This window comes from Anoplopoma fimbria, chromosome 8 (assembly GCF_027596085.1).
Source record: "Anoplopoma fimbria isolate UVic2021 breed Golden Eagle Sablefish chromosome 8, Afim_UVic_2022, whole genome shotgun sequence".
NCBI classification, from domain to species: Eukaryota; Metazoa; Chordata; class Actinopteri; order Perciformes; family Anoplopomatidae; genus Anoplopoma; species Anoplopoma fimbria.
This window is the reverse complement of record NC_072456.1, coordinates 22,518,880-22,545,778: the sequence shown is the minus strand read 5'-3', so window position 1 is coordinate 22,545,778 and position 26,899 is coordinate 22,518,880. Positions and strand designations below refer to the sequence as shown.

General features: G+C 41.5%; 1 protein-coding gene across 1 annotated transcript in view; it reads left to right on the top strand.

Annotated features, from left to right (window-relative positions):
* Window positions 1-26,899, top strand: part of unc13a (unc-13 homolog A (C. elegans)) — a 46,377-nt gene that overhangs the window by 10,974 nt on the left and 8,504 nt on the right. The window contains exons 10-38 of the mRNA XM_054602400.1: window positions 900-1,019; window positions 2,696-3,514; window positions 4,219-4,312; window positions 5,318-5,364; window positions 5,541-5,619; window positions 7,144-7,149; window positions 7,402-7,476; window positions 7,581-7,800; window positions 9,174-9,401; window positions 9,744-9,885; window positions 10,744-10,913; window positions 11,067-11,182; window positions 12,039-12,202; window positions 12,288-12,441; window positions 12,715-12,783; window positions 13,135-13,224; window positions 13,587-13,721; window positions 15,267-15,400; window positions 15,538-15,623; window positions 17,431-17,557; window positions 17,677-17,773; window positions 18,570-18,713; window positions 18,845-18,922; window positions 19,138-19,215; window positions 20,117-20,205; window positions 20,323-20,469; window positions 20,988-21,117; window positions 25,340-25,369; window positions 26,793-26,849. Of these exons, the coding sequence (XP_054458375.1) occupies window positions 900-1,019; window positions 2,696-3,514; window positions 4,219-4,312; window positions 5,318-5,364; window positions 5,541-5,619; window positions 7,144-7,149; window positions 7,402-7,476; window positions 7,581-7,800; window positions 9,174-9,401; window positions 9,744-9,885; window positions 10,744-10,913; window positions 11,067-11,182; window positions 12,039-12,202; window positions 12,288-12,441; window positions 12,715-12,783; window positions 13,135-13,224; window positions 13,587-13,721; window positions 15,267-15,400; window positions 15,538-15,623; window positions 17,431-17,557; window positions 17,677-17,773; window positions 18,570-18,713; window positions 18,845-18,922; window positions 19,138-19,215; window positions 20,117-20,205; window positions 20,323-20,469; window positions 20,988-21,117; window positions 25,340-25,369; window positions 26,793-26,849 (3,925 nt within the window). The remainder of the gene's footprint in view (window positions 1-899; window positions 1,020-2,695; window positions 3,515-4,218; window positions 4,313-5,317; window positions 5,365-5,540; window positions 5,620-7,143; window positions 7,150-7,401; window positions 7,477-7,580; window positions 7,801-9,173; window positions 9,402-9,743; window positions 9,886-10,743; window positions 10,914-11,066; window positions 11,183-12,038; window positions 12,203-12,287; window positions 12,442-12,714; window positions 12,784-13,134; window positions 13,225-13,586; window positions 13,722-15,266; window positions 15,401-15,537; window positions 15,624-17,430; window positions 17,558-17,676; window positions 17,774-18,569; window positions 18,714-18,844; window positions 18,923-19,137; window positions 19,216-20,116; window positions 20,206-20,322; window positions 20,470-20,987; window positions 21,118-25,339; window positions 25,370-26,792; window positions 26,850-26,899) is intronic.

The window sequence follows — 26,899 nt, the reverse complement described above, 5'->3', positions numbered from 1 at the left end:
GAGAATAACCCCGGCCTCAGTGTATACAAGCACGCCGGGGCAGCACAGTTCTTGTATACAGGTCATGTACAGTATGAAGTGGGCCTTTGCGGTTATCTTTTGTGTGCATGTGTGGATGCGAGTGTGCATGTTGAGTGGGTGAGCATCAGAAACCCCAGGTGATCTCCTCTGCACCAACTATTGCAGAAAATAACAGCATTTCTGATAATATATATTTTTTCTTTTTAAAGCGGCAGATGATTAAAAGTCATGAAATGCTCCAGAAAGCTGAAACAGAAAGTTTTACCTTTTCATGTGGTTGGAATCAGATGTTTTTAATGCATCTTCAAATTTGTGCAGAAGAATAAGTTCATCATTTTAAGTCAATTTAAGTGATAGGGGACAAAATCAAGGTGGTACATTCCAAAGTTACACTGTGTTAAAACAAAATTCCCTCTTTGTGTCTCAGTGTTTCCTTGTTGAGCTGGAGAGGGACAGTAACACGAGACAGGAAATGTTGCACTAAAAGAAAAACAATAGATGAAAGATATACTTACTTGATTTAAATAACACACACTGCTTAAGCCTGTTATCAACTCCAAATAACCTTTGGAGGGAATTTTGGCACAGAATTTTGTTTTAATCACTTACATTTTAGCACGGAAAGGGACTTTTTAAAAGGGCAATATGAACAGAATGAATAATCACAGCAAGCAAAACCTGCCTCATAGTTTACATTAACACCTGACTGTTATTTATAAGATGAATTTGAAAAACTGTGAACCCAACCTGTAACCGGGTCGTGCAGAGGCTCAGTTTGGTTAAACCTTTCTTTGAAAGATTTTCACTGAGCTCCACTGATGCTCCTCTCCCACCTCTCCCCCTCTCCCCCTCACCTCCCTCCTTGCTCCTCTTACCAGACGCTATGATAGTTTAGACTCGGCCACCAACGGGCGCAGCGATATCGACTCAGGCTCAGGGTCGAGCCGGCGCACCAGTCGTCAGTATTCTCTAGACAGTAGGCATTCACTGTCCGATAGGTGGGTCTCTGTACCTCCTCTCCAACTCATCCTCCTCTTACTTCTCCTGCTCCGGCCTGTGACTCCGTCTCGCTGTGACGTCAGTGGTGGACTTGTCCCGTCCTCCTCGCTCGCTGTGCTTGCATGCATGCGCTCTTTTACCCTATCTCTCTATATGTATACTCTTCACTCTTTTATAGAAAAAAAAAACCAACTGCTCCTGCATCTATATTTTTACTGTGTTCCTCCTGGTGAAGAATCACAAATCCGTATCACAAATGATGTACCACTCTCATCTTCGCCTTTGTTAGACTCTTGTGAGTTTTGCGCAGTTTTGTGTTTTTTTTGCGTGGGTAAGTGATTGACGTGGTGTGTGTGTGTGTGTGTGTGTGTGTGTGTGTGTGTGTGTGTGTGTGTGTGTGTGTGTCTCATGTGTGTCAGAGACAGTGTGTGTTGTTGTGTGTGTGTGTGTGTGTGTGTGTGTCGAGCCTGTGTGACAGAGAGGTTAATTGTCGGTTGGAGTTTGTGTGTGTGCCTGTGTGAATGTGTGTGTGTGTGTGTGTGTGAATCTGTTGTTGCGGCAGCCTGTTATTACAGCCTCATCCTGTATGTGAGACCTTAAGAAGAGCCCTGTCTTATTCTGGGTTTCCCATACCTGTTAATTATACACATTTAATTTCCACTTGTAAGACAGCAGGAGGCAGTAAGCCCAACAATGGGGCCGCAGAGAAGGCCAAGACAGATTACGTTCATTTTCTATTTCATTTCATCATGTTTCTTTTGTCCTTTTCTAAAAAAAGAGAGCAGACATGTATGGAGACTGAAACATTATGCAAGCATGTGTCACTGTCTGTGTCAGTCTTTGTGTTGGATGAGAGGGAGATGGTGAGATAGGTGATGAATAGAAAAGAGTGTTTATGTGTCCGTTCATCTATTCTTGTGTATTCCCTCTGGCTCACAGCCCAAAGCCATAACACTGTTCTCTCCTTTACTGCTCCTGCACCATGTCGTATTGAACCAACATGACAATGTAATCAATAGAGACGAAACAATGAAGTGTGTGTGTGTGTGTGTGTGTGTGTGTGTGTGTGTGTGTGTGTGTGTGTGTGTGTGTGTGTGTGTGTGTGTGTGTGTGTGTGTGTGTGTGTGTGTGTGTGTGTGTGTGTGTGTGTAAGTGTGTTTAAGAAATTGTTTTTGCATGCGTCTCAAATCTCTCTCTGACTCATGGTCTGCCTCGATGCCTAATAGCCTCATTCATCATCGTGAATAAATATTATTCACTTATTTTATCCGCAAAGAGAGACTGGTTTTGTTCTGCCAGGGTAATAAATTACCCTCAGCCTCTCCAGGTTCACTGAATAAGTCTTTTTATATCTTTGATTCATGAAAAAATGTGTTCTCCTAATTGTTGCTAATCGTGTGCTTTTGTATGCTGTGTGTTTCTGTATTAACCCATTACTAAAAAGATGATTCTCCTTGTAGTAACATAGATGCATCACTTCCCCAAAACCCCCTTGATTTGTTTAAAATCATTCCTCTGTTCCAATTGGTTAGCTGTCTCCCTCAATGGCCCCAACACAAGTTCCTTTGGTGTCCCTTTGACAGCAAAACTCCTTATTGTGCAAGTGTTAGAAACCCCCTAGTTCAAACCTGTGTGTGTTTATGTAACAGGTGTCTGTGTCTCCCCCTCCCATCAGTCCCACAGACAGTCGTTACGCCTCGTCGGGCGAGTTGAGTCGAGGCAGCTCTCAGCTCAGCGAGGAGTTCGTTGCCGAGGACGGCGAGAGCTTGCGAGGTTCGGAGTTCTACGATGAAAACGACTCCTACCACTCCTGCCACTCCTCCGTCAGCTACGGCAAAGAGGATTCCCCGGTATGGGACGGCGAGGACCCCCAGGGCGTCTACAGCGACGAGGGAGGCTACCTGAAAGACGGAGGGGAAGAGGGAGCGCTGTATGCCGAAGAGGAGGGCGAAATTTACCCGGAGGGAGGAGAGTACAACTACGAAGATGAGGAGGAGGTGCCTTTCGAGGAAGAAGAGGACATGTATCCTCTTGACGGCACACTCAGTGAAGACCAGGAGCCTCCCTACACCCCAACACCCACAAGCACTGCCCCCACCCTGATGCCCCCCTCTGACGGTGTGCCCTCCGCCAGGCCACCGCTGGAGAAGCAGGCGTCGTTGCATCAGCAGCGGCCTGCCCAGGATCAGCTCCAGCCCCCCAGCACAGCTCCCAGTCTACCTCCAGTCACACAGGACGACACAATTCCCCCTTTCAGTGCAGAATCCACAAAGCCTCCCTTCGCACCCACCCAGCCAGCGTTGTCAACAACCACCACCACCACATCCACCCCAACGACGACATCGCAGGTCCCAGCTCCAGATACCAAACCCCTGGGGCCTGAACCCAAGTCTGAGGTGCCGCTGGAGGAGCCTCAACCTCCCGAGCAGCCTCCAGCGGCAGAGATTGTCCCTCCGGCTCCTGAAGAGAGAGCAGAGGAGCCACCTGTTTCAAGGTGAACACTGTTCATACACTGACAGCCTCATAGAGGGGAAAAAAAGGCTTTCACTCACTGTCAACATCTGGCAGTTTATTCAAGTAGCAATAAGCACATTCAGTATACACTCATACTGACTACCCAAAGGAGGAACGTAGGAAACTGGGGAAGTGGCATAAATAGGAAAAAACGTTAGTGCCTGTTCAGATGAACCAGTGCCATTCAAATAATACAGCCAATAAAAGTTTTTAAATTATTATCTTGTATAATTAAAATCCTCATGATCTCTACGCATTGTGCAATATCAAATGAGTGCCACTTTAATGTGTATAATATAATTAGATAGTTATCTCCATAATTACTGTACATTTACTACTCTATCTAATAGAGAGCACATAGGCTGCACAACCAACTCTGCTCCCAGTAGAACACACATCCCCAAAAAACTGTGCAATATAAAAAGTCTGTGCAATACCACAATTATTTTGTCTGTTTATACAATATTTTAGTTGTAGAACTTTTTTTACTTATTTAATATTCTTTACTGTGTTATTACTTATTTATAATACTTGTTTTGATCTTGTTTTTTTTTACTATGTCTCTTGTTTGCACTATCCTCTCTGCTGCTGTAATCCTGCAAATTTCCCTGCTGTGGGACTAATAAAGGATTATCTTATTTTATCTTATATGTGAATAACATTTCCTCTTAATTATTCTTTAAGCTTCCCAAGGAGGGAAGTCATGGAACCTGGCCACGCCAGAGCCAAAGCCAACTGGCTTCGACTTTTCAGCAGAGTACGGCTACAGCTGCAAGAGGTACAACCTGCATGTGTGTGATTCTTAGTGAACATAGGTGTGTATCCGTGCCAGGTGAATACCTAGGCTCATTAAAGAGGGGTAACATGCTGTCTGCTGTTGTTGCTCTGGTTTAACTCATAAGTCTACTATTTGAGCTCACTGACTTGTTGCATCAATCCCTGCATGTCCTGTTACTCTGTTGTTTTCCAGCTTTTGTTGACACCATTTATATTGTTTTGTGTTTAATAGTTTTCTGTTTACCCCTTGTACTGTTTTTGCCATTTCATTATTTTCTTTTCAGTTGTTTGCCATCCTCGTAGCGATTTGCATGTTGTCCATTCTGATTACCCTTGGCTGGAGCAGACGCTCAGGTGGGTGTGCCCAGTGGTGTGCTAATCAATGCTTATTTATATTACATGTATCCTGTGCAGCTCATAGATAATTAAGACAAGCCAAGCAACACAAAGGAAGATGCTGTAAGCCTGCTAAGTGTCATTTTTTAAAAGCCTGGCGTTTCAAGCCAATCATGACTATATCTGTCCGTCAGCGTGACGTGGGTATCGATGCTGTGTGTCATTCATTGGGCAGGCAGGCAGACAAAGAACATGTCTTTCAGTAATAGAGCAGATAGAATTAGAAGAGTGATTACACGGACCTCCATCTGGCTGTAATCTACTTTTATGTACTATGCTACTCAAACACAGAAAAGCCACTGCTGATGTCAATTATCACCACACTCACTCAGGAAGACACAACTCTGCTATACTCCTCATCTCTCCCTTTTTTCTTTCTATATCCCACTTGTACCACTGTTGTATTACTCATATGTGAATTTTGGGAACACTTGAGCTACTTGAAACAACATGAAACAGTGCTTTTTGCCATGAATACCATATAGTATCTCTTGATTTTGCTGTTCTCAGTGTTTACAAGCACTATAAACTATACCATGCTCCAAATGTTTGCAGCCACAGCTCGAATCCTTGCCTCTTTGCCTCATCTCATTTCTCTCTTTCTCCTCAGGCCCGAGGAGAAAGTGTTGGCATCGCCTCTCTCCTTCTATCAGCAGGGTAAGTAACCATGACGCTGTTACCACTAAGGTCATTGAAAATCTATAACTCACCAACCGAAAAAAGGCAAACCCATGGCCTTAATGTCTGCATGTGTTTATTGTATAATTGATTTGTCGTGTCCAGGTTCTTGTTAACTGGTGTTTAATGCTGCTCTGTGCATGTTTTGTCTCCAGGATGGGTGGCGCTCTGTATAGCATTGACAGCATGCCAGACCTCAGGAAGAGGAAAGCTATGCCTCTCGTCAGAGATCTGGTGAGTTTCTGCTCTAATCTCTTTAAATTCCCCTGACTGAGTGTCTCACATCTCCCCAGTCCATCTACCACTCAGCTCAGCAGCGAGAGCTCTCATATATTAAACCTGCTCCTCTTTTCCGTCTTATTCTCAGAAGTCCTTTCTCATCGAATTCTCTTTACCTCATTGATCTTTTCTTCATCTTTTCTTTCTCACTGTCTTTTAACCCCACTGCACAACATCTTCATCTGCTACCAGACGGTACATTTCCCTCCTGTTACAGCCTGACAGGGCGATCTGCTGGACTAAAAGCCCACTGGCAATCCCGGAGGTTTCCTCTGACTGACACTGATGTTTGCTAGATGCTGTCATATAACAGACCGCTACATTACCCAATGCCGCCATCGTCCCCATGTCTCCCTGACATTGCCTCGTAAGGGATAAGACAGTAAGAAATATAAATCCTTGGGGAGAAAACTGTCACTCAGTCATAGAAGTCACTTCTCTGGAGAGTCTTGTTCTATTACACAGTCTGGACAGCATTATCACATTTCTGCTTTTGTTAAAATGACATGAGGCTCTTATTTTACTTGCAATTATAAATACAATCAGAATATGGATAGACCAACCATGTCCCCAACAAATTGGGTAATTGTGTCATTGAAAATTTAAACAAAAAACAATAAAACTATTTGTTAAGGTTCAGTAAAAAACATCATGGTTTGCCTCAAAATTAATTTGTAATGTAATTTAAGATACGCATGTAAAAAGACAATAAAAAAGACAAATTATACACATAAGTAATTACAATAAACACAATAATACTCATTCAGTGTTAAAGTACATGAATCACGAATGAATATTAACATTATTCGCTCTCTGGAGATAAATGTGGGGTAAAAAATGTAGGAAAACATTTGCCGAAGTTATGGGGCAGCATAGAACATCTTGCTCTTTATATGAACTGTCTGCCAGGCAACGCTCAATGTGCCATTTTCCTAACTACACCAGATCCAAGGGTCATCACACACAAGTAATTAGTTCAGATGCTGTCTTCATTAATACAGCCTGCCGTCAGAAGGTCACAGTGACTCCGCACTGACAGACGGTCAACGGCAGGTGCACTGATGTTTCTCTACCACGCTCTGTCTATTGCTTTCGGGCACACGCACACACACACTCACAACTTGACAGGCTGTTTCCGGTAATTGATCAGACAGGGTGCGCAGGCCTGGCTTAATGAGCCGTGATCGCAGGCTACTTCATTCACATATCAAATACTCAAGTCTGGTTGCAGCTGTGACTTCCTTGTCCTTAAAGTCTTTAGAACTGACTGTAGATTCACCTTGTTTGGTCTCCCATCCCACCATGCATTTATTTTGGATGTCGTTTATTGTTTAATCACAATAAATACAGTATATATGTGCAATAAATGCATCTTTTCTCTCTTCATTCTCTATGGAAGTTTCCCCCCCATCTCTGTCTTACCTTTTTCTAATATTAAATCTCTCCCTTGTTCCTCCCACCTTCACTGCATTGCCACAGGCTATGGTGAGTAACACCAACTGCATTTGCTTTCAAAACACTTAGGTTATGAAGGTATAATCGCTCTTCTGAGAGGAAGCACTTTAAATTCTGCAGCTGTCACGTCCAGTTTGCTAGAACTATTCAGGGGAAGATTGCCAGACAGAGAGTAATAATACACATTGCTTCACAGGCTGCACTGAGATTTGTCTTGATAAAAAAAAGAATAAGATATTGAGGTTCGAGAGAAACTGACCCCTCCTCTTTCCTGTCACTCAGTCCTTGGTTCAGAACTCCAGGAAGGCTGGCATCACCTCGGCCCTGACGTCCAGCACCCTGCATAACGAAGAACTGGTCGGTGCCCATGTATAATATTTAAGCAAAGAATCTCACGTCAAGTCAAAAGTAATTCTAGCACATTTGCTGACCCTGCACTTCTCTCCCTTGTCCCCATGTAGAAGAGCCATGTCTACAAGAAGACCCTCCAGGCCCTCATTTATCCCATCTCCTGCACCACGCCACATAATTTCGAGGTCTGGACAGCCACCACGCCCACTTACTGCTACGAGTGTGAGGGACTGCTGTGGGGTATCGCCCGCCAAGGCATGCGCTGTACCGAGTGTGGAGTCAAATGCCACGAGAAGTGCCAAGATCTGCTCAATGCTGATTGTCTGCAAAGTAAGCGAAAAGTCAAACAACGTTACCCCTATTCTAGTCGAAAAAGCAATGATAAGAAGCTGGATTTGAAATATGATGACGTAATATAAAGTAAACACACACCACTGTCATATCTCCATGTTGAAAATAAGGCTACAGCCTAGAGACAGTTAGCTTAGCTTAGCATAAAGACTGGAAACAAGGGTGAACAGCTGGACTGGCTCTATCCAAGGCTCTAAAAAACAACAACCTGTCACTTCGGTTTTTGTATTGATTAGAAAAATGACATATACCGTATTAATCAGTGAGCTTTCTGTTTGGCAGATGTTGTTACCTTCTGCCAGAGCCAGTATAGCTTCATATTTACAGTACAGATATAAGAGTGGTATAGATCATCTCATCAAACTCTTGGCAAGAAAGTCAATAAGGGAAAAAAACAACTCATTAATTGGGAAATATGACAACCCAGTCTGTTTTTATTGGCTGCCTAGATGAGAATGTGATACTGGCCCCCATCTGAATATTCTCAACCACAGCTTGAGAACTAATTTGCAAAGGTGCGACATAATTTACAGGATTTTTCGGGAGAGGGCCTTAAATAGACACCAAAACGGAGTGTTTCAGACAGAGGGTGAGAACAGGTATATTCAGACAGCAAGTTTGAGAAAAATAATTATTTTTTTGAACATTAAAGCATGTAAATGTGCTCTAGGACAAACCACATGTCCCCTCTAAATATTCCTTTAAATGTATTATTATATATTTACAGCTTGGCCCGAGATTGGCTTTTCATAGCCAATAATATTCTGGGACAAATAAGAGCTAGAGCTTCAATGTAACATTGCATTCACATGGTGTTCTGTGTGAAAGGATGATGAAATATAGCATGAAATATTTATAGGAATGAACAACCATTTGCTGACTTTATGTTTTAGACTTCTTGTGCTGACAGTGCTGTTGTTTTCTTTTATTAATGATAGTAAACTAGGAATTTTTTTTCCTATTATCTCTATTTGTCAATGCCAAGCATCCTCCTTCTCTCACTCCTACTTTCTTATTTTTCCTCGCTTTCTTGAGAGGATATTAAAAGCCATTTGTCTTTTGTTGTCAGCCGGCTCCTCTTTCCTGTCTCCCTTTTACTCAGCATTTCATAGCCTTGCAAGTGTGCCCGCCTCTCATTCATGAAATATAGCCAAGTTTTTCATCACCTACTCAGTCTTTTGATCCGCTCTGTGTTCTAAATTGAAATCTCAGTTTCAAATTTTCCTATAATTTTTAGAAATGTATCCTCCAATGATCTGGTATTATATTATTCAAAAGCCAATTTATATCACTTATTTATATTATACGAGTCTAATCTTTTTCTTTTGCGTCTTATTTTTCACGCTAACCAGGAGCCGCAGAGAAGAGCTCCAAACACGGCGCGGAGGACCGAACCCAGAACATCATCATGGTTCTTAAAGACCGCATGAAGATCCGTGAGAGGAACAAACCGGAGATTTTCGAACTCATTCAGGAGGTGTTCACTGCCCCCAAGTCCACCCACGTCACCCACATGAAGCAGATCAAACAGAGCGTGCTGGATGGCACTTCTAAATGGTCGGCCAAGATCTGCATCACAGGTGAGACTGGAGTCAAATTTAGAGAGGTACTGTAGCTTTGAACGGAGCTGGCCAACACTGTCAACATCAAAGTCAGAAGGGACGGCGTGTGTCAGGTGTTTGTGTCTAAAAAAAGAGGCAAGCTGGCGTTCGTAGGGGGAGAGCACAGGTGGCATTTGTGGGGCAGTAGAGCAGAAGGTGGGATGATTTAACAGACATCTGCACACACACACACACACACACACACACACACACACACACACACACACACACACACACACACACACACACACACACACACACACACACACACACACACACACACAGGCTCTGACTAGCTTCTTTTTTTTTTCTTCTTCCTAGTGTTGTGTGCCCAGGGTCTACAAGCCAAGGATAAAACCGGTTCCAGTGATCCTTATGTCACCGTCCAGGTGGGAAAGACAAAAAAGAGGACCAAGACCATCTACGGCAACCTCAACCCGGTCTGGGAGGAGACGTTTAACTTGTGAGTCAGGAACTCTTGGAAACATATGTGACATTTGGAAGGTTTAGGCCTGATAATTACCAGTTCATTAATGTTGTTAATGTTTTGTTCCAGCTATTTAAGATTTTAGACAAAAGAGTAGAAAATCCTGTTGACTGTTTCTAAAATCCCAAGATGCATAGCTTAAAGGTTGGAGGACATTTGTCCTTCCATTAAATCAATATAGGTAATCTATGTGAGGGAGATGTAAGAGCAATCATATTTTTTTGCCTGGTGACTAAGATGTATATCATGTGCAGCTACTCCAGATACTGCTGTAGAAGCAGAAGGAATTCCAAAATGATGTGAAAAATAAGGTTTTAAATATTCAATTCAAGAAACTTTGTAGTTTTGGCTAAAACCAAAACATATTTTTGAAAGGTGGCTGGTGTTCTCTTGCATCAGTCACATATTGGATGAACACAAGGCATGAACTATTATCAATAATTTTGATAATACAATACATTTTAATCCTTCCAACTTTAGCTGGAAGGATTAAAATGTATTGTATTATCATTTTTAAAATATATGTTTTGGTTTTGGCCAAAACTAAAAAGTTTCTTGAATTTAATATTTAATAACTATTTTTTCAAATAGTATTTGGAGTAGCTGCACAAGATTTACATCTTAGTCACCAGACAAAATATATTATAGCTTTTACATCTGCATTTAAATATTGATATCTGCTTTCTGTTCAATTATACATCTTTTTTTTTTCTGCTTACACTTCTGATGTTTAATCAATCATGAATCATGATCGTAATCCATCTGGTCTTCTTGGCCAACTGTCAGAGTGACTTCTGTATTTAGCAGCTGCCTCTGACTCTCTGTCTGTTTCAGTGAGTGTCACAACTCCTCAGACCGCATCAAGGTGCGAGTTTGGGACGAGGACGACGACATTAAGTCTCGTGTGAAGCAGAAGTTCAAACGGGAGTCGGACGACTTCCTCGGTCAAACTATCATCGAGGTCCGCACTCTGAGCGGAGAGATGGACGTCTGGTACAATCTGGGTCAGTTGAATGATCACATGTTTTGATACCACAGCTTCTTACCGCCATAAGCAGTTCACCTCACCTAACAGTTGTATGACTGACCCTAACTTCTCTGATTAAGATGTTTTCAGTTCGGTAACCGTGTTGCTGTATGTCTTGTGCTCTTCGCAGACAAGCGTACAGACAAATCGGCCGTGTCTGGAGCTATCCGCATGCACATTAATGTAGAGATCAAAGGAGAGGAGACGGTCGCCCCCTATCACGTTCAGTACACCTGTTTGCATGAAGTAAGCTCAGTGTGTTGTCTGTTTGTGTGTTTGAACAAGAAGTAGAAAGTAAAAAAATAGTTTTGGGGTACTGGTTCTTTATGCAAACTTTTACCACTAGATATTTCGGATTATTGTCAGTTTTAAATCAATGCATTAGCTCTGAACAGGTACATTTTTCAGTGTGCAGTGGTAAAATTCACTGTTGGTCTGCATAATATAGACAACATTATGCAGCCAATGCCTTTGAGTCTCTACTCTCTAGGTTTTATGTAGATGCGTACACTGCAAATTTATGGCAGATTGGGCATTTTTGTCTGTGCATCTGTGAGTATCTCTGTGCAAAGTCATCCTTATGAGCCATGCCAAACAGGTTAACTTACTTGAATGTTCAGGTCAGTTCTAAATTAAACTTAAGTTAACATGAAGTTTGCTTCGCTCCCATAAGATGGAAGACTCTGCTGATTGATTGTAGACCAATCACATCCTTGTATGGAGTCATTACTCAGCCCATTACTCAACAGAGCCTATTAGCTGAACCTCAACTGACAAATGTCCACTGTTATTGCTGCACATAAGTGGCCATAAACCACGTAGCCGACTCAGAAGTCAATACAGCACCTTGTGTTGGCCTCATAAGGTAGTTTAATGGTTATTTATGAAGCACAGCCATTTAAAGATTAACATAACTTGTTCTCTGCTCTGTTTTTATACAATGAAACATCTAGAAACTCTGATTACAACAAGATGTGCGGATGCTGACCATTTTGCTTCTATCTTTGCCTTCTCTTCTGTGTTTTATCTCACTTTCTCTCCTTCTTTTCTATAAACCTCATTCAATTCTCCCTCTAACTCTTTTCTATTTTCGTCCGTGTAGAACCTCTTCCACTATGTGACAGATATCCAGAACAACGGTGTGGTGAAGATCCCCGACGCCAAAGGGGATGACGCATGGAAGGTCTACTTTGAGGAGACTCCCCAGGAGATCGTAGATGAGTTTGCCATGCGTTACGGAGTGGAGTCCATCTATCAGGCCATGACGTATGTGACCGTCTTAAAGCCTTATTGAAGGCTGTGTGTTTGCATCAATCCTGTATTTACTTACACGTCTCTCCCTCTTTTGCAGTCACTTTGCCTGCCTATCATCCAAGTACATGTGCCCAGGTGTGCCTGCAGTGATGAGTACCCTACTGGCTAATATCAATGCCTACTACGCTCACACCACCCAGGCCACTAACAACGTCTCTGCCTCAGACCGCTTTGCTGCCTCTAACTTTGGGGTGAGTCACGACAGAAACATTAAATGCAGGAACAGTTATTTTCATTAAATCCAACAATGAGATTCGTAGGAATAACACAATATCATAATTTCCTTCTAATAGAATACAACTGAACTGTGTCTTAACAATAATTAGATTATTTTTATTTGCTTTGCAATCATAATTTCCTTTTTTTTATTTTTATGTTGTGCTTGTTTGTGTTCCTGGTGCTGTTAAACAGTGTTGTGTGTCCGCTATATATCTGGTAACAAATCCGTGTTGTGATTCCCGCAGAAAGAACGATTTGTCAAGCTTCTAGACCAGCTTCACAACTCTCTGAGGATCGACCTGTCCATGTACCGCGTAAGATTGCTCTCCTTCTGACTGTTTTCACTCATATATTATCTGAGAAAAGTTTAAAATAGATGACAGCTAATAGTGGTTGCATAATATAACTGCATGTTAGAACATCATCCCACATCCCCTTCTTTTTCCTCTACTGTACTTCTCCTTTCCTCTCTGAGAGAAGCAGTAAGACAAAGCAGGCGGATGTGTTAATGAGACTGACAGTTCCTCTGAAACAAGCACAGACATATTCAGGAAACACTGCACACCCACACAGTAACAAGTGTTGCCTGAATCACACAAACACACAGTGGACAAAGATGGATGTGAAGTCATGTGTTTTGCCTCTTTTTCTTTGTCTAACTGCAGAACAACTTCCCTGCCAGCAGTCCTGAGAGGCTGCAGGACCTGAAGTCCACAGTGGACCTCCTCACCAGTATCACCTTCTTCAGAATGAAGGTACCGTCCCTTCTTTTGTCTTCCAAAACCTGTTTTATCATCTGTATTTTATGCACCAATCTACCCATCAGACTGCCATTTAGCTCAGCGTGTTAGGCTGTAATGAAGTTCATCAACAATTTCCTCTTTAATCTGATTTGAAAAGCACAATTCAATATATTATAGTATATCATTGTATTATGTATTTGGTGTTCATCTTGAAATTAAACTACTGTAGCATTAGATTAAAAAAAATATATCTTTTTTTATTTGTCTTTGCAATCGAGGCAAGCATGAGCATAATTCTGAAATGTCATAATTTGGTGAATTAATTTCAGTTCACTTGCCGACCTAAACTCTCTCTCTCTCTCTCTTGTGTTCAGGTCCAAGAGCTTCAGTCTCCACCCAGAGCCAGTCAAGTGGTGAAGGACTGCGTCAAAGCTTGCCTCAACTCCACCTACGAGTACATCTTTAATAACTGTCACGAGCTGTACAGCCGCGAGTATCAGACAGACCCGGTAAGAAGCAGCAGCTTTTTAAATATCTGTGTAGCTGTGGGTGAAAATCTGTATCTCTCTTTCCCCCTCTCGAAATGTTCAAATTGCAATTTGCTTTGTTGACCTGGCTGTTATTTAGTACAGTATTGTCAAAGATTATAATAGTTCCAAGTGTAAGACACGAAGAAAAAAGAAACTAAATAGATGATATAGAAATAAAAAACAGATGACCGATCTTAAAGGAGTTCATCATGTCTTGGTCAGATGCTTGGTCAATGGCCCCACTCTTCAAACTATGACGCTCTAGGTTAGTTAACCCTCTATTGTCATTTTTGGGTGAGTTTCAGCTCGCTCCATAAATAGTGTCTTTTCAAAATATTCTTCTGTGTTCACAGTAAACATAAAGTTTTGGTTCATTACATGTATAAAGTCTCTTTTCAAAATAAGTTTCAAATGAAGGTTTCAATTTTATTTGTATTAGTTAATTAGGCTTACTTAAACAACAAAAGTACTTGGATAGACCTACGGAAAGATCGTTAAGAGTGCGTTGGTATCAGACTTTGATATTTTTTGTTGTAGATGTCCATGATTGATGTACTTTTCTTTTTCTTTGACTGTGATTTCGTTCACTCTCTCAGAAGAAACAAGCATGATAAATCACTGCCTAACCCCAGGCTAACTGAAAGAGTTGGCCTTATTAATCATTTAAAACTTTGCCTGCAGTTTTCTTCAATAAATAACCGTTACAAAGAGAGGTTTCCTGGACTAATCAAACCACTTGGCCATTATAACTCCTTCGTTGATGTCTGTGTTTTGCTCAGTGCGTCTGTGTGTGGTGAGTCGCCGTCATCCTCTTAGTTCGGGTAGCCCAGGCTCTCCCATCCATCAATCCTGCATCGGATTTCTACAGGGATTTCTAAAACTTGCTTTAAGTCCATCCAGACTCCCCTTGTGAATTTCAAATAAGCATTTTTCCTTTTGAATAAAACATTTTATCCTGAGGGACGTTGCTGTATTTTGTTGAAATCTCTGCAAGGTCATTCTTCACTCTTCCACCCCTGCGGTGCTCAGCTTAGATTTTTTTTTCTCTTCAGCTATTTCAAAGAAGTCGCCCAGACAGTTGATATTCTGAGTCTGTTTAAAACTGTTTGAGCAGCAAAATAAACAACAATACAGTCAAGATTTCCCACCAAACAAGCCTCTGAGTCTCAGACAATAAGAAATACCATTAGTAAAATTCACATTTAGAGTGCTAAATGGTCACACAATTAAATAACTGAGCTACTTTTTGTAAGATTGGCCCATTGGTTATCTTATCCAGCATGTGTGAAGAGGTTTTGTGTGTGCAGAATGGCCTACAGTTTGTTTCATTATGATGAGATAATTGATTAAAAGAGACATGCTGAGCAAAAAACAATGGTTTACAGATTCTGCAGGTTGGCTGTTGTTGCCAGAGGTGCAGATCTTTCCATTGTATATTGAAGAAATTGACCAGCAGGCATATATCCCCCCCAAAAGTCTGCATAGGGTTTTGTTGTGACTGTGGTTGTATCACTGCTTTTCCAGGCTAAACAGGGTGCCGTGCCTCCGGAGGAGCAGGGTCCCTGCATCAAGAATCTGGATTTTTGGTCCAAACTCATCACACTTATCGTCTCCATTATCGAGGAGGACAAGAACTCCTACACTCCCTGCCTAAACCAGTGAGTCTCTATACTCCTCTTCTATGTATTTGATCACATTGCTTTTCCATTCCTTTTTATCTGCTCAATCAATGACATAAACCTTCTCTCTCTAAGTGTATATACAGTAAGCCTTTCTCCTCCTCTTCTCCGTAAAGATTTCCCCAGGAGCTCAACGTGGGTAAAATCAGTGCTGAAGTGATGTGGAACCTGTTTGCTCAGGATATGAAATATGCAATGGAGGGTGAGTGCAAGTCAATGACACACTGAGCCTTCTGAACTGACCGAGCCTTGTCAAAGCACTGAAGACTCGTTAGATAAATGTAGCCGCTAGCTGCGATTTTGTGGTTCATGCACTAGCGAACAAAACAGTATGAAGGGGTTTAGCAGTACTTGTTATGATATATAGTGGGTTTTTTTTGTTAGTGTAAATATGTGTAAATATGTTAAGATAAATAGGATGTTTTAATTGCCATTATTTTCATCAATTTGTTTGAAACTTGGTTGGAATGTTTCAATAGAGGATTTTATAGTGACTGAAAAATCACAATTAAACGTCCTAATATATTGTAAGCCAAACCTGCTGAAAGTATCGGAAGATTTAGCATTAGTGGCAATTGGTCAAATGGATTAGGAGATACAGTTGTTGGCCTGAATGGTGCTCTTTATCTGTGTAGCTTTATACACAAATCTCAGTGATATGGAGGACTTTGTTTTAGCCCAAGCATACAGCCAACAAATATAAGATGGATATATCTGATTTAGTTCAAGGTTCCTGGATCCTAAATGTTTTGTTTTTTTATTAGACGCTGTATGCCTCACTATGTGGAAGTGACTGGGATCATTTTTTTATGTTTAAGGCACCATCAGACTTGACTTGAAAATAAAATATAAGATAAGATCCTTTATTTGTCCCACAGCAGGGATTTTTCACAGGATTACAGCATCAAAGTGGATTGTGAAAACAGACAAATAAAAAAAATAAGAGGCATAAGTAGAAAAACAAGATCAAAACAAGTATTATAACTAAGTAATCACACTGTAAAAGTAAAATGAATCATTAGAAAAACGTTAAAGAGGAAAAAAACAACTAAAATAGGATATATACGGACTGAAAGGTTGTTAATATTGCACAGTGGATTGCACAGAATATGTATACTGCAGGGCTGCACGGTGGTGTAGTGGTTAGCACTGCTGCCTCACAGCAAGAGGGACCCGGGTTCATTTCCCGGGCTGGACAACCTTCTGTGTGGAGTTTGCATGTTCTCCTCGTGTCAGCGTGGGTTCTCTCCGGGTTCTCCGGCTTCTTCCCACGGTCCAAAGACATGCAGCTTAGGTGCATGGAAGACTCTAAATTGCCCGTAGGTGTGAATGTGAGCGTGAGTGGTTGTTTGTCTCTATATGTCAGCCCTGCGACAGACTGGCGACCTGTCCAGGGTGTACCCTGCCTTCGCCCATTGACAGCTGAGATCGGCTCCAGCACCCCTGCGACCCTTAACTGGATGAGCAGGTTACGGAAAATGGATGGATGGATGGATGTATACTGCACATTGGATATGTTGGATTGATGTTGAACATAAATGGATGAATGATTGGGGAATTGTTCGTTTTGGTATATATAACAAATATGTACATAAATATAAATCAAGCTGATGAGTCAGTATCTGACCGATGTCCAAAATCAGTATCGATATCGGTGCATCTGTAGTTTTGATAAAACTTTTTGGAAAAGTTTGTCAAATTATGCAAAAGCTAAAAGGTGATTAACACTGTTTGGGTTTGATCAATATTTCATTTCTTCAATAAAATTGGTGTGATTGGTGTCCTATCTTTATAATCTCAGTCTTGAGTTTGGCTATGAAAACAAAACGGGATTGTGTTATTAAACCATTGATTATATTCAGTCCGTGAAGATGTGTGCTGGACTGTGGGTCAATCCCACTGAATGAATAATAGATCTGTTGGAATTGCAGGTAGACTGAGCTTAGATGACAGGAGAGAAATTTGCTTTTTGCTCAACTTGCATTTGTCCACTTTATTTTTTCTTTCAGAACATGAAAAAAATCGCTTGTGCAAGAGTGCAGATTACATGAACCTGCACTTCAAGGTCAAGTGGCTGTACAACGAGTACTGCAAAGACCTGCCCTTCTTCAAGAGCAGAGTGCCTGAATATCCTGCGTGAGTAGCAACTCCTTGACTTACACTAAAAAAACAGCAAAAAAGCAATAGAAAGCCTCGTCTTGTGTTGTTTTGTGTTCCTAGTTTGAAGATAATTATACATTTTTGGCTCTCCATAGGTGGTTTGAGCCATTTGTTATTCAGTGGCTGGACGAAAACGAGGAAGTGTCTCGGGACTTTCTACACGGTGCTTTGGAGAGAGACAAAAAAGATGGGGTAAAAGTTTCCAGCTCTTCTTTCTCCTTATCTCCCCTTCACTCCTCTGCAGGCGCTGAGTCGCTGTTGTTGTTCATGCAGAATTACTGTAATCCATCCTTTGTACTTCCTCTGTCACACTCAAAGTTATCAGCCAAAGTTTCATCCTCTCTCCCGCTCTGCCTCCCACACTTCCCCGTGTCTCTCCTGCATTCTTCAAAGGCGACAATAGAAGCATGGACGCGACAGCACAGACGTGGACTTTTAAAAGGCAGAGAGTGTATTCGGGCTAAGAGGATGTTTCAGTCAAAGTGCTTCGTCGTATAAAGCGACTCTTTGATAGTTCAAAGACTCGTGGTTGAGCCGTGCATGTACTTAAGGAGGGAGACAACTCTGTGACAGCAGGATATTGTGAATTAATGGCCCTATTCCATAGTTCTGACTGCAGGAAAGCTGTCTCCACCTCATTACCCAGACTCCCCAGAGGAGCACCTACACACTCACCTTTAGCCTATTAGGGACCAGGTGCTAACCAGCAGCCAATTACAGGGAGACAGACAGGAGCTCCAACCTGTCACCGGATGACTGTCTAACTGCCTGTATGGCTGGTTGTCTGTAGGGGGTCTGAGGAGCAGCGCATGTGGGCAAAAATATCAAAGGTTCAGTTTAAAATAGCGACTAATGGTCCGTCTATATGGTCTTAAGTGCCCAGAGGTCACATCTTGCTCGCTTCTCACCTGCTACTTCGACTCATCCCTAATCACTTACGCCTTTTCCCACTTTTTAATCTCCTCACATACCTTTTTCTGCCCTACAGTTCCAGGTCACATCAGAACATGCTCTGTTCTCCTGTTCGGTGGTGGACGTGTTCTCCCAGCTCAACCAGAGCTTTGAGATCATCAGGAAGCTCGAGTGTCCTGATCCGCAGATCGTAGGACACTACATGAAGCGATTTGCTAAGGTTGATTCAGTTCAATTTGCAGTCCAATTACACCTTAAAAAAATAAATGTGCATTGAGGGGTCTTTAAAATACGTTTTCAGTACAGCCTGATGATCGATCAACTGTTGCTCTTTCTTGTTTCCTTCTCCAGACCATCAGCAATGTGCTTCTTTCCTATGCTGATATCATATCAAAGTTGTTTGCCAACTATGTCACCATGGAGAAAGTGGTGAGTGACCAAAGACTTGATGAACCTGGATTTTCCAAGTGGAGTCAGCTTGGTCAATTCTAATAAAATAATACAGACAAAAAAAATACATTAGAGTTGTACAGTGTTAATGTAACACTGCTAATTATGTCTACATCATACAGTTTAGTATATTCATGGTTCCTTTGAATCCAATACCAATAGGAAGGCTGATCCGTTTGTCTTTGTATCCACAGCCCTGCATCCTGATCAACAACATCCAGCAGCTGAGAGTTCAGCTGGAGAAGATGTTTGAAGCCATGGGTGGAAAAGATGTAAGTGATTCTCTTTTTTTGCTCATATGTCGAGTTTCAACCCCCAACCGCTATCATTCACCAGATTAGTTTTGTGAGTATGTGTTAGTGTTTTTTCTGCGTATTTTAGTATTTGGTCACAATTGCTTAGTTCAAACTTCTTAAGGCTGGGGTTTGCAGTTTATTTTAAGTCAGTGGGCAAAAAACCTCAAAACCTTTCAACATACTAGTATTCAAATGGTGGGAGAGAGAACCAGACTCACTCCTCTTTCAGGCTTAAGAAAATCTAGCATGTGAGGGTAGACTTTGGCCAATAACAGGTAATTTAGAGAAAGGGCGTTCCTATTGGCTGTTCTACAAATACAGATGCAAATGTATGTCTCTTTGGTGACTTATTCAACGGTGGAATATCCTGCAGGAAAAGTTGCTATCCAGCATTAGCAAACCAAAAAAATTAAAGTTGCACTAATCAAAATGAGAGCCTGAAAAAATTGATGAATTGAAAATGTTTCTTAGAGTTTAGCCTTCTGTTCCTGGCTAAGGTTAGCAAAAGGCTACACCACTAGCAGCATTTTCTCTCCAACTGTTTCGCCATACATTTAACAAAAGTCTATTTTGTTTCTCTCCATCTCTGAAAACATCGACTATATTAAGCTCGAGTTTGCAAAGAAAACAAGGCAAAAGGTTCTCAAAGAACTGTAACTATATAACGGCATTGGTATGATTGACTGGTATGATGTTTGATGAGTGCTCGTACTGTTTGAAGGATGATGTATGAGATGAATGACTAGTACTGGTTCAGCTAACTGTATGAAGGATGATGACAAGTACCCCAGCTTTAATCCAAATGTGCCATGTCAGTATAACTACACACACATTCTCTCCGACACGCTCTGTGTGTGTTTCCATGTACGTACTTTAGCTGTGTGTGGAGGCCAGCGACATCCTGAAAGACCTGCAGATTAAGCTCAACAATGTCATGGATGATCTCAGCAGGATCTTTTCTGTCAGGTGGAAACACACAAAGTCATTCATGCATAAATCTGACATTAGTGGGATGTATATTCAGACAGACCGTCAAACACAGTGCAGACTTTGTTAAAAGCCTCTTCTGCTTTTCCTCTGTAGTTTCCAGCCTCACATAGAGGAGAGCGTGAAGCAGATGGGGGACATCTTGGCTCAGGTGAAGGGAACCTCAAATGTGGGAAATGCTAGCAGCGTTGCCCAGGATGCTGACAACGTCCTGCAACCCATCATGGAGTTCCTGGACAGCAAGTGAGGCCATTTTAGTGAAGTCCTCTTAAAGGGGATAGTTCAGCATTGAGGGCATTTTATTATGTTAACCTACAAACTCATAGATGCTTGTTTCTGTCTCTGACTGCACTTTGAAGGTATGTTGAATGGTTATCATAGTATATGTCAAGGTGTAGATGTTGGTGAAGCTAAGTCAGCAAATGACACACACAAGTTTAATATTTTTTACGTAGTTTCCCTACTTTTGAGAGGAATTTCTACTTGATTCCATAGTCATGTTATGGATTGTGCCAAGTTAATTTTATCACTGAAACTGTTTACCGAAGCATAAGATGGACTAAAAAAAGCATCCATCAGTTTGCCTGACTCTAGGTGAGTAAAAGCAGAAGAGAAATTCCCTCAAAGACATTTCTGGTGGTATATAACCCTTCATTTGCTTTTTTGTTCATCTTCTTTTTTTTTTTTAAAGCGCTTGCCTCCTTCTGCTGCTTATTATTCATCACTCCTTCCTGTCTTCTGTCTCCCCCACCTCCTGCCAGCTTGACTCTGTTTGCCAAGATCTGTGAGAAGACTGTGCTGAAACGCGTGTTGAAGGAGCTGTGGAAGCTGGTGATGAACACCATGGAGAAGACCATCGTTCTGCCACCACTCACGGACCAAACGGTGAGAGTGCACGGACGTACGAACACACAGTCAAAGGCGTGCAGCCGTACAAATACACACAATAATGATGCTAAGCTGCACACGCTGGCACTCGATGCTGACTGTGCCTGCTGCTCACGCAAGAAGGGATTTTTAATGTGGATAAATATGCACATATTTGCAAGTGTGGATGTTGCTACAAAGAGATACGAATATAAGATCTGGTGATGACCACAGCAATATGATAGACAGCAATTATGTGCAAAACATGTAACACACATGCACGAATACATACTTACACACACCTCCAACTGCTGAGGCAGCATCAAAAGGAGGAGGAGGCGGGGGCGGGGGAATAACGATTACAAAGGCGATACAAAGGCAGACATTTTATGTGTGTGTTGTGATTCAAGATGGCCCTCTTATAAAAGATCAATCTCTATATGGCAACCTATCCACACATTATATTTAGCATCGCCCAGAGTGCCTTCATTCATCCAAACAATCAAGATGAAGCCCTTCCCTTTGTACCAAAAAAAATAAAGCTGAAAGGAGAAAAAGGAGTGCACCATATCATTCTTACACCAGCTCATGGCTGCTCTCCAGTATGTCAGCCAACAATTATCTGGAGAGATTTCTGATTTATGAGTAACTCCAAAACAAAGTGGCATAACAATATTTGCCCAAAGGATCTGGCCCACTTCCAAAAAAAAAGAAAAAAAAGAATCATACATTTTGGAAAGCAGCCTCTTGTTTTCTTTTGTTTTGGATATATGTGTTCTTATTTGTGTTTGGTTATGATCTAAAGAGCCTCATATCACTTTTAATAAGGTGATAATTAATCTCTGGTTACTGTTTTATGTGCTAGCCAGTTATCAACACAACTGGTTCAGCCTCAGTAGAGAAGATAGTGAGCTCTGAATGTGTGCAAATGCCACATGATCCTCTCTAGAATGGCTATTTTTTTCATCTGAAGTTACTGTTAAAATCTGAAACACTTATTTGCTCTATTCTAAGAAATTTCATGTTATTAAAGTTACTTAATCACTTGGCCCTTCTCACTTCTCTACCTGTACCTAGTCCAGGCTTTAGACATGCATCAATTGGTCCACGTCCTTCCAGCCCTGAGGCCCAAACTTGTGTTTTCTTTATTGATGTGGGGCTCTTTGCAGCTTGACTGACCCTTCTTTCTGGTTGTTGTTGTGATTACTATTACATCCTGCTCCCACCGCTCTCCCTCCACAGATGATTGTAAGTACAGCACTCCTGCGTGTGTGTCTGTCTGTCCGTCCACGGTGGTTGGTTCTTTGCTATATGTGGCTGCGATCTTCCCCTGTTTTTAACCCCACATCACAACCTCTCCCCTTCTCACAGCCTCTCAGACCTGTCCCTTTCTGTCACTTCTTCTCCTCCTTCTTCTTCTTACTTTCTCCTCTTCTTCTTCTCTTCTTCTATTTCTCCAAATCCTCTGCCTTCTTCTCCTTTCTCTCCTTTCTCTCCTCTCTTCTTCTCTTCTACCCTTTTCATCTCCTTCTTGTCTTCTCTTCTTTTTCTCCTCTTGCTACTCCTTCCTCTTTGCCTTCTTCTTCTTCTTCTTCTTCTTCTTCTTCTTCTTCTTCTTCTTCTTCTTCTTCTTCTTCTTCTTCTCCTCCTTCTTGCTCCTCTTCTCTTCTACTTTTCTTCTTCTTCTTCTTCTTCTTGTCTTCTCCTATTCCTTCCTTTCTGCTTCTTCTTCTCCTTCTTTTCTTCACTTCCTTCTTTTTAATCTTCTTCTCTACACCTTATTCTTCCCCTTTTCCTTTTCTTCTTCTTCTTCATCCTCCTCTTCTCCTCTGTTCACATTCTCCCTCTTCTCTCCTCCAACACTGTCTCTCTTTTGAGAAGACAGAAGCATGGTGCATTCCTGACTGGTTCTGATAGGTTCCCACATCCCCTTCAAAAATCTCCACCAATCAGTGCCCCACCCACCCCCACCCCCCCTCTTCTGCTGTCTCTTCTTCCCGAACACTTTCCTCAAACAGGAAGTGGTACCTCCTCTCTTGCGCCTGGTGTTGCCTTGTTTCTTCTCATGCATTGTGTCCTTATACTGGAACTCTGGTGGGATGACTCTGATCTCTCGGTGGCTCGGTATCCGGTGTCCTGCCCCGACCCCACCCTCACCCCCACCCCCACCCCCACCCAACGCCCCTCTTCCTCCCTCCACTGTCCCCACCTTTTCCCACCTGTTTGAACTGTGTCCCCCTCCACCGCCCACTGTGGGTTCGTTGCTTGCATCTGATCTATTTCAACACTGCAGTCTTCTCTCAGTATACTGTACAACACTGTACTGTATGTCCCTGCAGACCTGTCATGTTGGTCTGTCCTGGTTTGATTTTATGTTCTGTTGTTACTATGATGATTGTGATGCTGGTATTATGTCACTGGTCCTGATTCACAGAACAGCTTTTATTACAGGACGTTATTGGTTTGAGTTGATGTTCAATGTACCACGCAAAAAAAATACTCTTTAAGTCTTTAACTCGTCTATTCTATGGTGTACTTGACAATGTAGTGCGGCAAAGGAAGTGATGTGTTTTTCTAATGAACAGAATTTCTTGGTCAACGTGATCTTGTTTGTTTATTGTTTAACCAGTGGTGGAGGAAGTATTCAGTTCCTTTACTTAGGTAAAAAGATCAACTCCACAAATAAGGAATTTGGAAATAATCCATTACCAGTAAAATTCCGGTTATGAAAAGGTTACATAAGTAAAAGTACTTAAGTATTATTAGTGAAATGCACAAATTATGAAAAGTTAAAGTACATACTAGGTTGAAAAATGGGCTTTATGAGGGTTTTAACTATCTAATGTACTGCAGGGTGTAAATATATACAATATATATGCCACACAACAATTTATATTATCGATTATATGGTACCTCAAAATTAGAAAGTGGAAATCTCATAGAGTTTAATTTAAATAAATAATAAACAATAAACAGTATCCATTGCGGAAGGAGACCATATCGCACACCGATGGAAGTATTGCAATGTTTGAATTTTTATATATTTCCAGTATTACAAACTGGGTGTCTTCTAAGTTAATGCTGTATTTCTGATTGATTAATAATTTCTAATGGCGTGAAAACAACATAATTGTGATTTGACGCTTCAAATTTCCAGAATTGGGTGCATAGTTAAATTTGTGTGTCTAAACAGTGGAGAAAACTTTTTACCACCCAGTTCTTAATACTGTAAATATATAAATATTGCAATACCTTTTCATTGGGCCATAGGCTCAATCACCAATTGTGTTACCTCCCTCAGCGATATATGGTTAATTAACAGACTTTATTCAAATAAAAATCTTTGGATTGCCACTTAAACGATTGTAGGATTATTGAGTTAATGCTCATTTCGACAGTTGAATTAATTAAATCAGACCTTCTGTCCGGGTTATCATATAAAGCCTTAATTTATTGAATTCTATCATATTCTTAGCTTTACCTGATCTTCTTTTAAAGAGATAGTTTGACTTTTTGGGAACTGCACTTATTTGCTTTCTTGTCAAAAGATGGATTCAAAGATTGTTAGAGTTTTAAATAATTTTAAGTTTAAGTTTTTAAGTTTGAGATTGATACCACTCTCATATCTGTGCTTTCAGTATGGAGCGAGATGCCAGGAGTTAATTAGCTTAACTTAGCCTAAAGAGCAATAGTGGAGAGAAAACAGCGAGCCAATTGGGCCTTTACACTGTTGAAGCACACGTAAAATCCCATCCTGTCACTTTTACACTCTGTTTGTGTAACAATTAAACAAACAAGACATATTGTGTTTAATTGTGAGCTGAGAGATGGAGCGTATAAAGCCAAGCTAGCTGTTTCCCCTTTATTTCCTGTCTGTATGCTAATATAAGCTAATCATCTCCCTGCTCTAGCTCTGTGCTAGCACACATATCTTCTCATCTAAGTCTGGCTAAGAAGGCAAATAAATGTGGAGAAAATGTTCTGTTTTATCAGCATGCATTTACTCCTGTCAGCATGTATGCTGTTCTTGCTCTGCCAACCGGCAATTTGTTGTCTGATGTGAGTGGTTTGGAGCTAAAGCTTATAAGCTAACTGAAAGGAAGTGAGGAGTATGCTCGATTTGTTTTTTTCTACATTTTGCACGTATGCATTTATAAAGGCATATTCTCATGTAGCCAATGAGAATGAAGTCAGACTGCAGGGACTGGCCACTGCTTGAAGTATTAACCACATGCTCTCTTTCCAGGGGAGACTGAAGAATGCTTCTCACAGTGATGTAAGGACTAAACCCCTTTAGATCAATGTGTCTTGTCTCTCTCCTCTATGTCTTCTTTACGTGTCTCCGTCTACCTCCCTCAGCTCGCCAGTCTATCAAAGCAGTGGAAATATTGATTTTTCACTTTTGTTTTTACACAACGTTCCTCTATAGTGCTATTCATATGCTGTGAGAAATGTTGTAGCAGTAGCTGCCTGCACTCCCAGCCTCACCACAGGTCATACACTCAAATCTAAATGCAGACATTTGCCGTCTAAACGCACCACAAACTGTAGGTCAAGGAGGGCCAATAGCCACTTAATTTCACTTGGAGTTCAAAAACACTAAGATGTTTTGTTCGTCTCTGCAACATAGGAGAAACAAATTGGTTTGGTTCAGCTGCAAGTTGCATTGCAAGTCAAAGCGACTGAGCTTAAAGAGCCTCATGAGGCAAAGTATGTGGCGTTTGGCACTTTGACCTGCAGCTTATGGTGCATTTTAGCCACAAAAATGTGCTCGTAGGATGAGAATATTTGGCATAACATAATTATTTTTATCACAACAGCCCCCTGCAACAAAAGGCACAACTATCTACCTCATTTTCTGTAGGTTTAACATTGTGTAGCAGTGGAGGGTGGCTGGATTTCTCTCACATGAACCTGTCAGGCTTCACTTGCCTGACTGAATCTACAGTAAATACAGTTTAAATGAGTAGACACATCACAAATTCAATAGTGCACCTCTTTCACATTTTGTTTCTAACACAATTTTGCTGTTGCTTGTGAGATTATTTCTAGGCTCTAGCCCCATACAGTTTATGATAAAAGCTTATTTCATGCCTAAGGCTGTAACCAAGGATAGGATTTGAAAGCACAGTCAGTAGCACTCAGTGATATATTCTCTTTCCAGAGTATTGCATTAGGACATCCAGTACATACCTGCCTACCCGCCAGTGCAACTGCAAAGCTGCTACCTGTGTGTGTGTGTGTGTGTGTGTGTGTGTGTGTGTGTGTGTGTGTGTGTGTGTGTGTGTGTGTGTGTGTGTGTGTGTGTGTGTGTGTGTGTGTGTGTGTGCACGTGTGTTTAGAGTGCACGAGTGTGTCTTCTTTCTTGCCCTCACTACGAGCTGAGCCACTTTCCCTTCTCTTTGTTCTGATATGTCTCAGTATGTGCGTGTGTTTGGATTTGTGCAGGGGAGTGTAATGTTCTGGAATGAATAAAACACAGATAAGTGTGATAACAGCACTTGAAGGAAAAAGCACCTTGATATCTGTAAAGCGGCTTAGGGTGACTGTTTGTGAATGTGTGCGTGTGTCAGAAACGTTGCTGTCCTCTGTGTGACACTAAGCCGTTCACTGCTGCCCTGCATTGTCCTGATAATAACAGTACTCTTCCCTGTCCTCCTCTCTACCTCTTCTTCTACCTGTCCTGCTGTCGTTCCCAGGGCACTCAGCTCATCTTTAATGCTGCCAAGGAGCTGGGACAGCTGTCCAAACTAAAGGTACACTATGTTTTTATGGCGTTGTGCTCTGGGCCTGACATCAGTGCTTC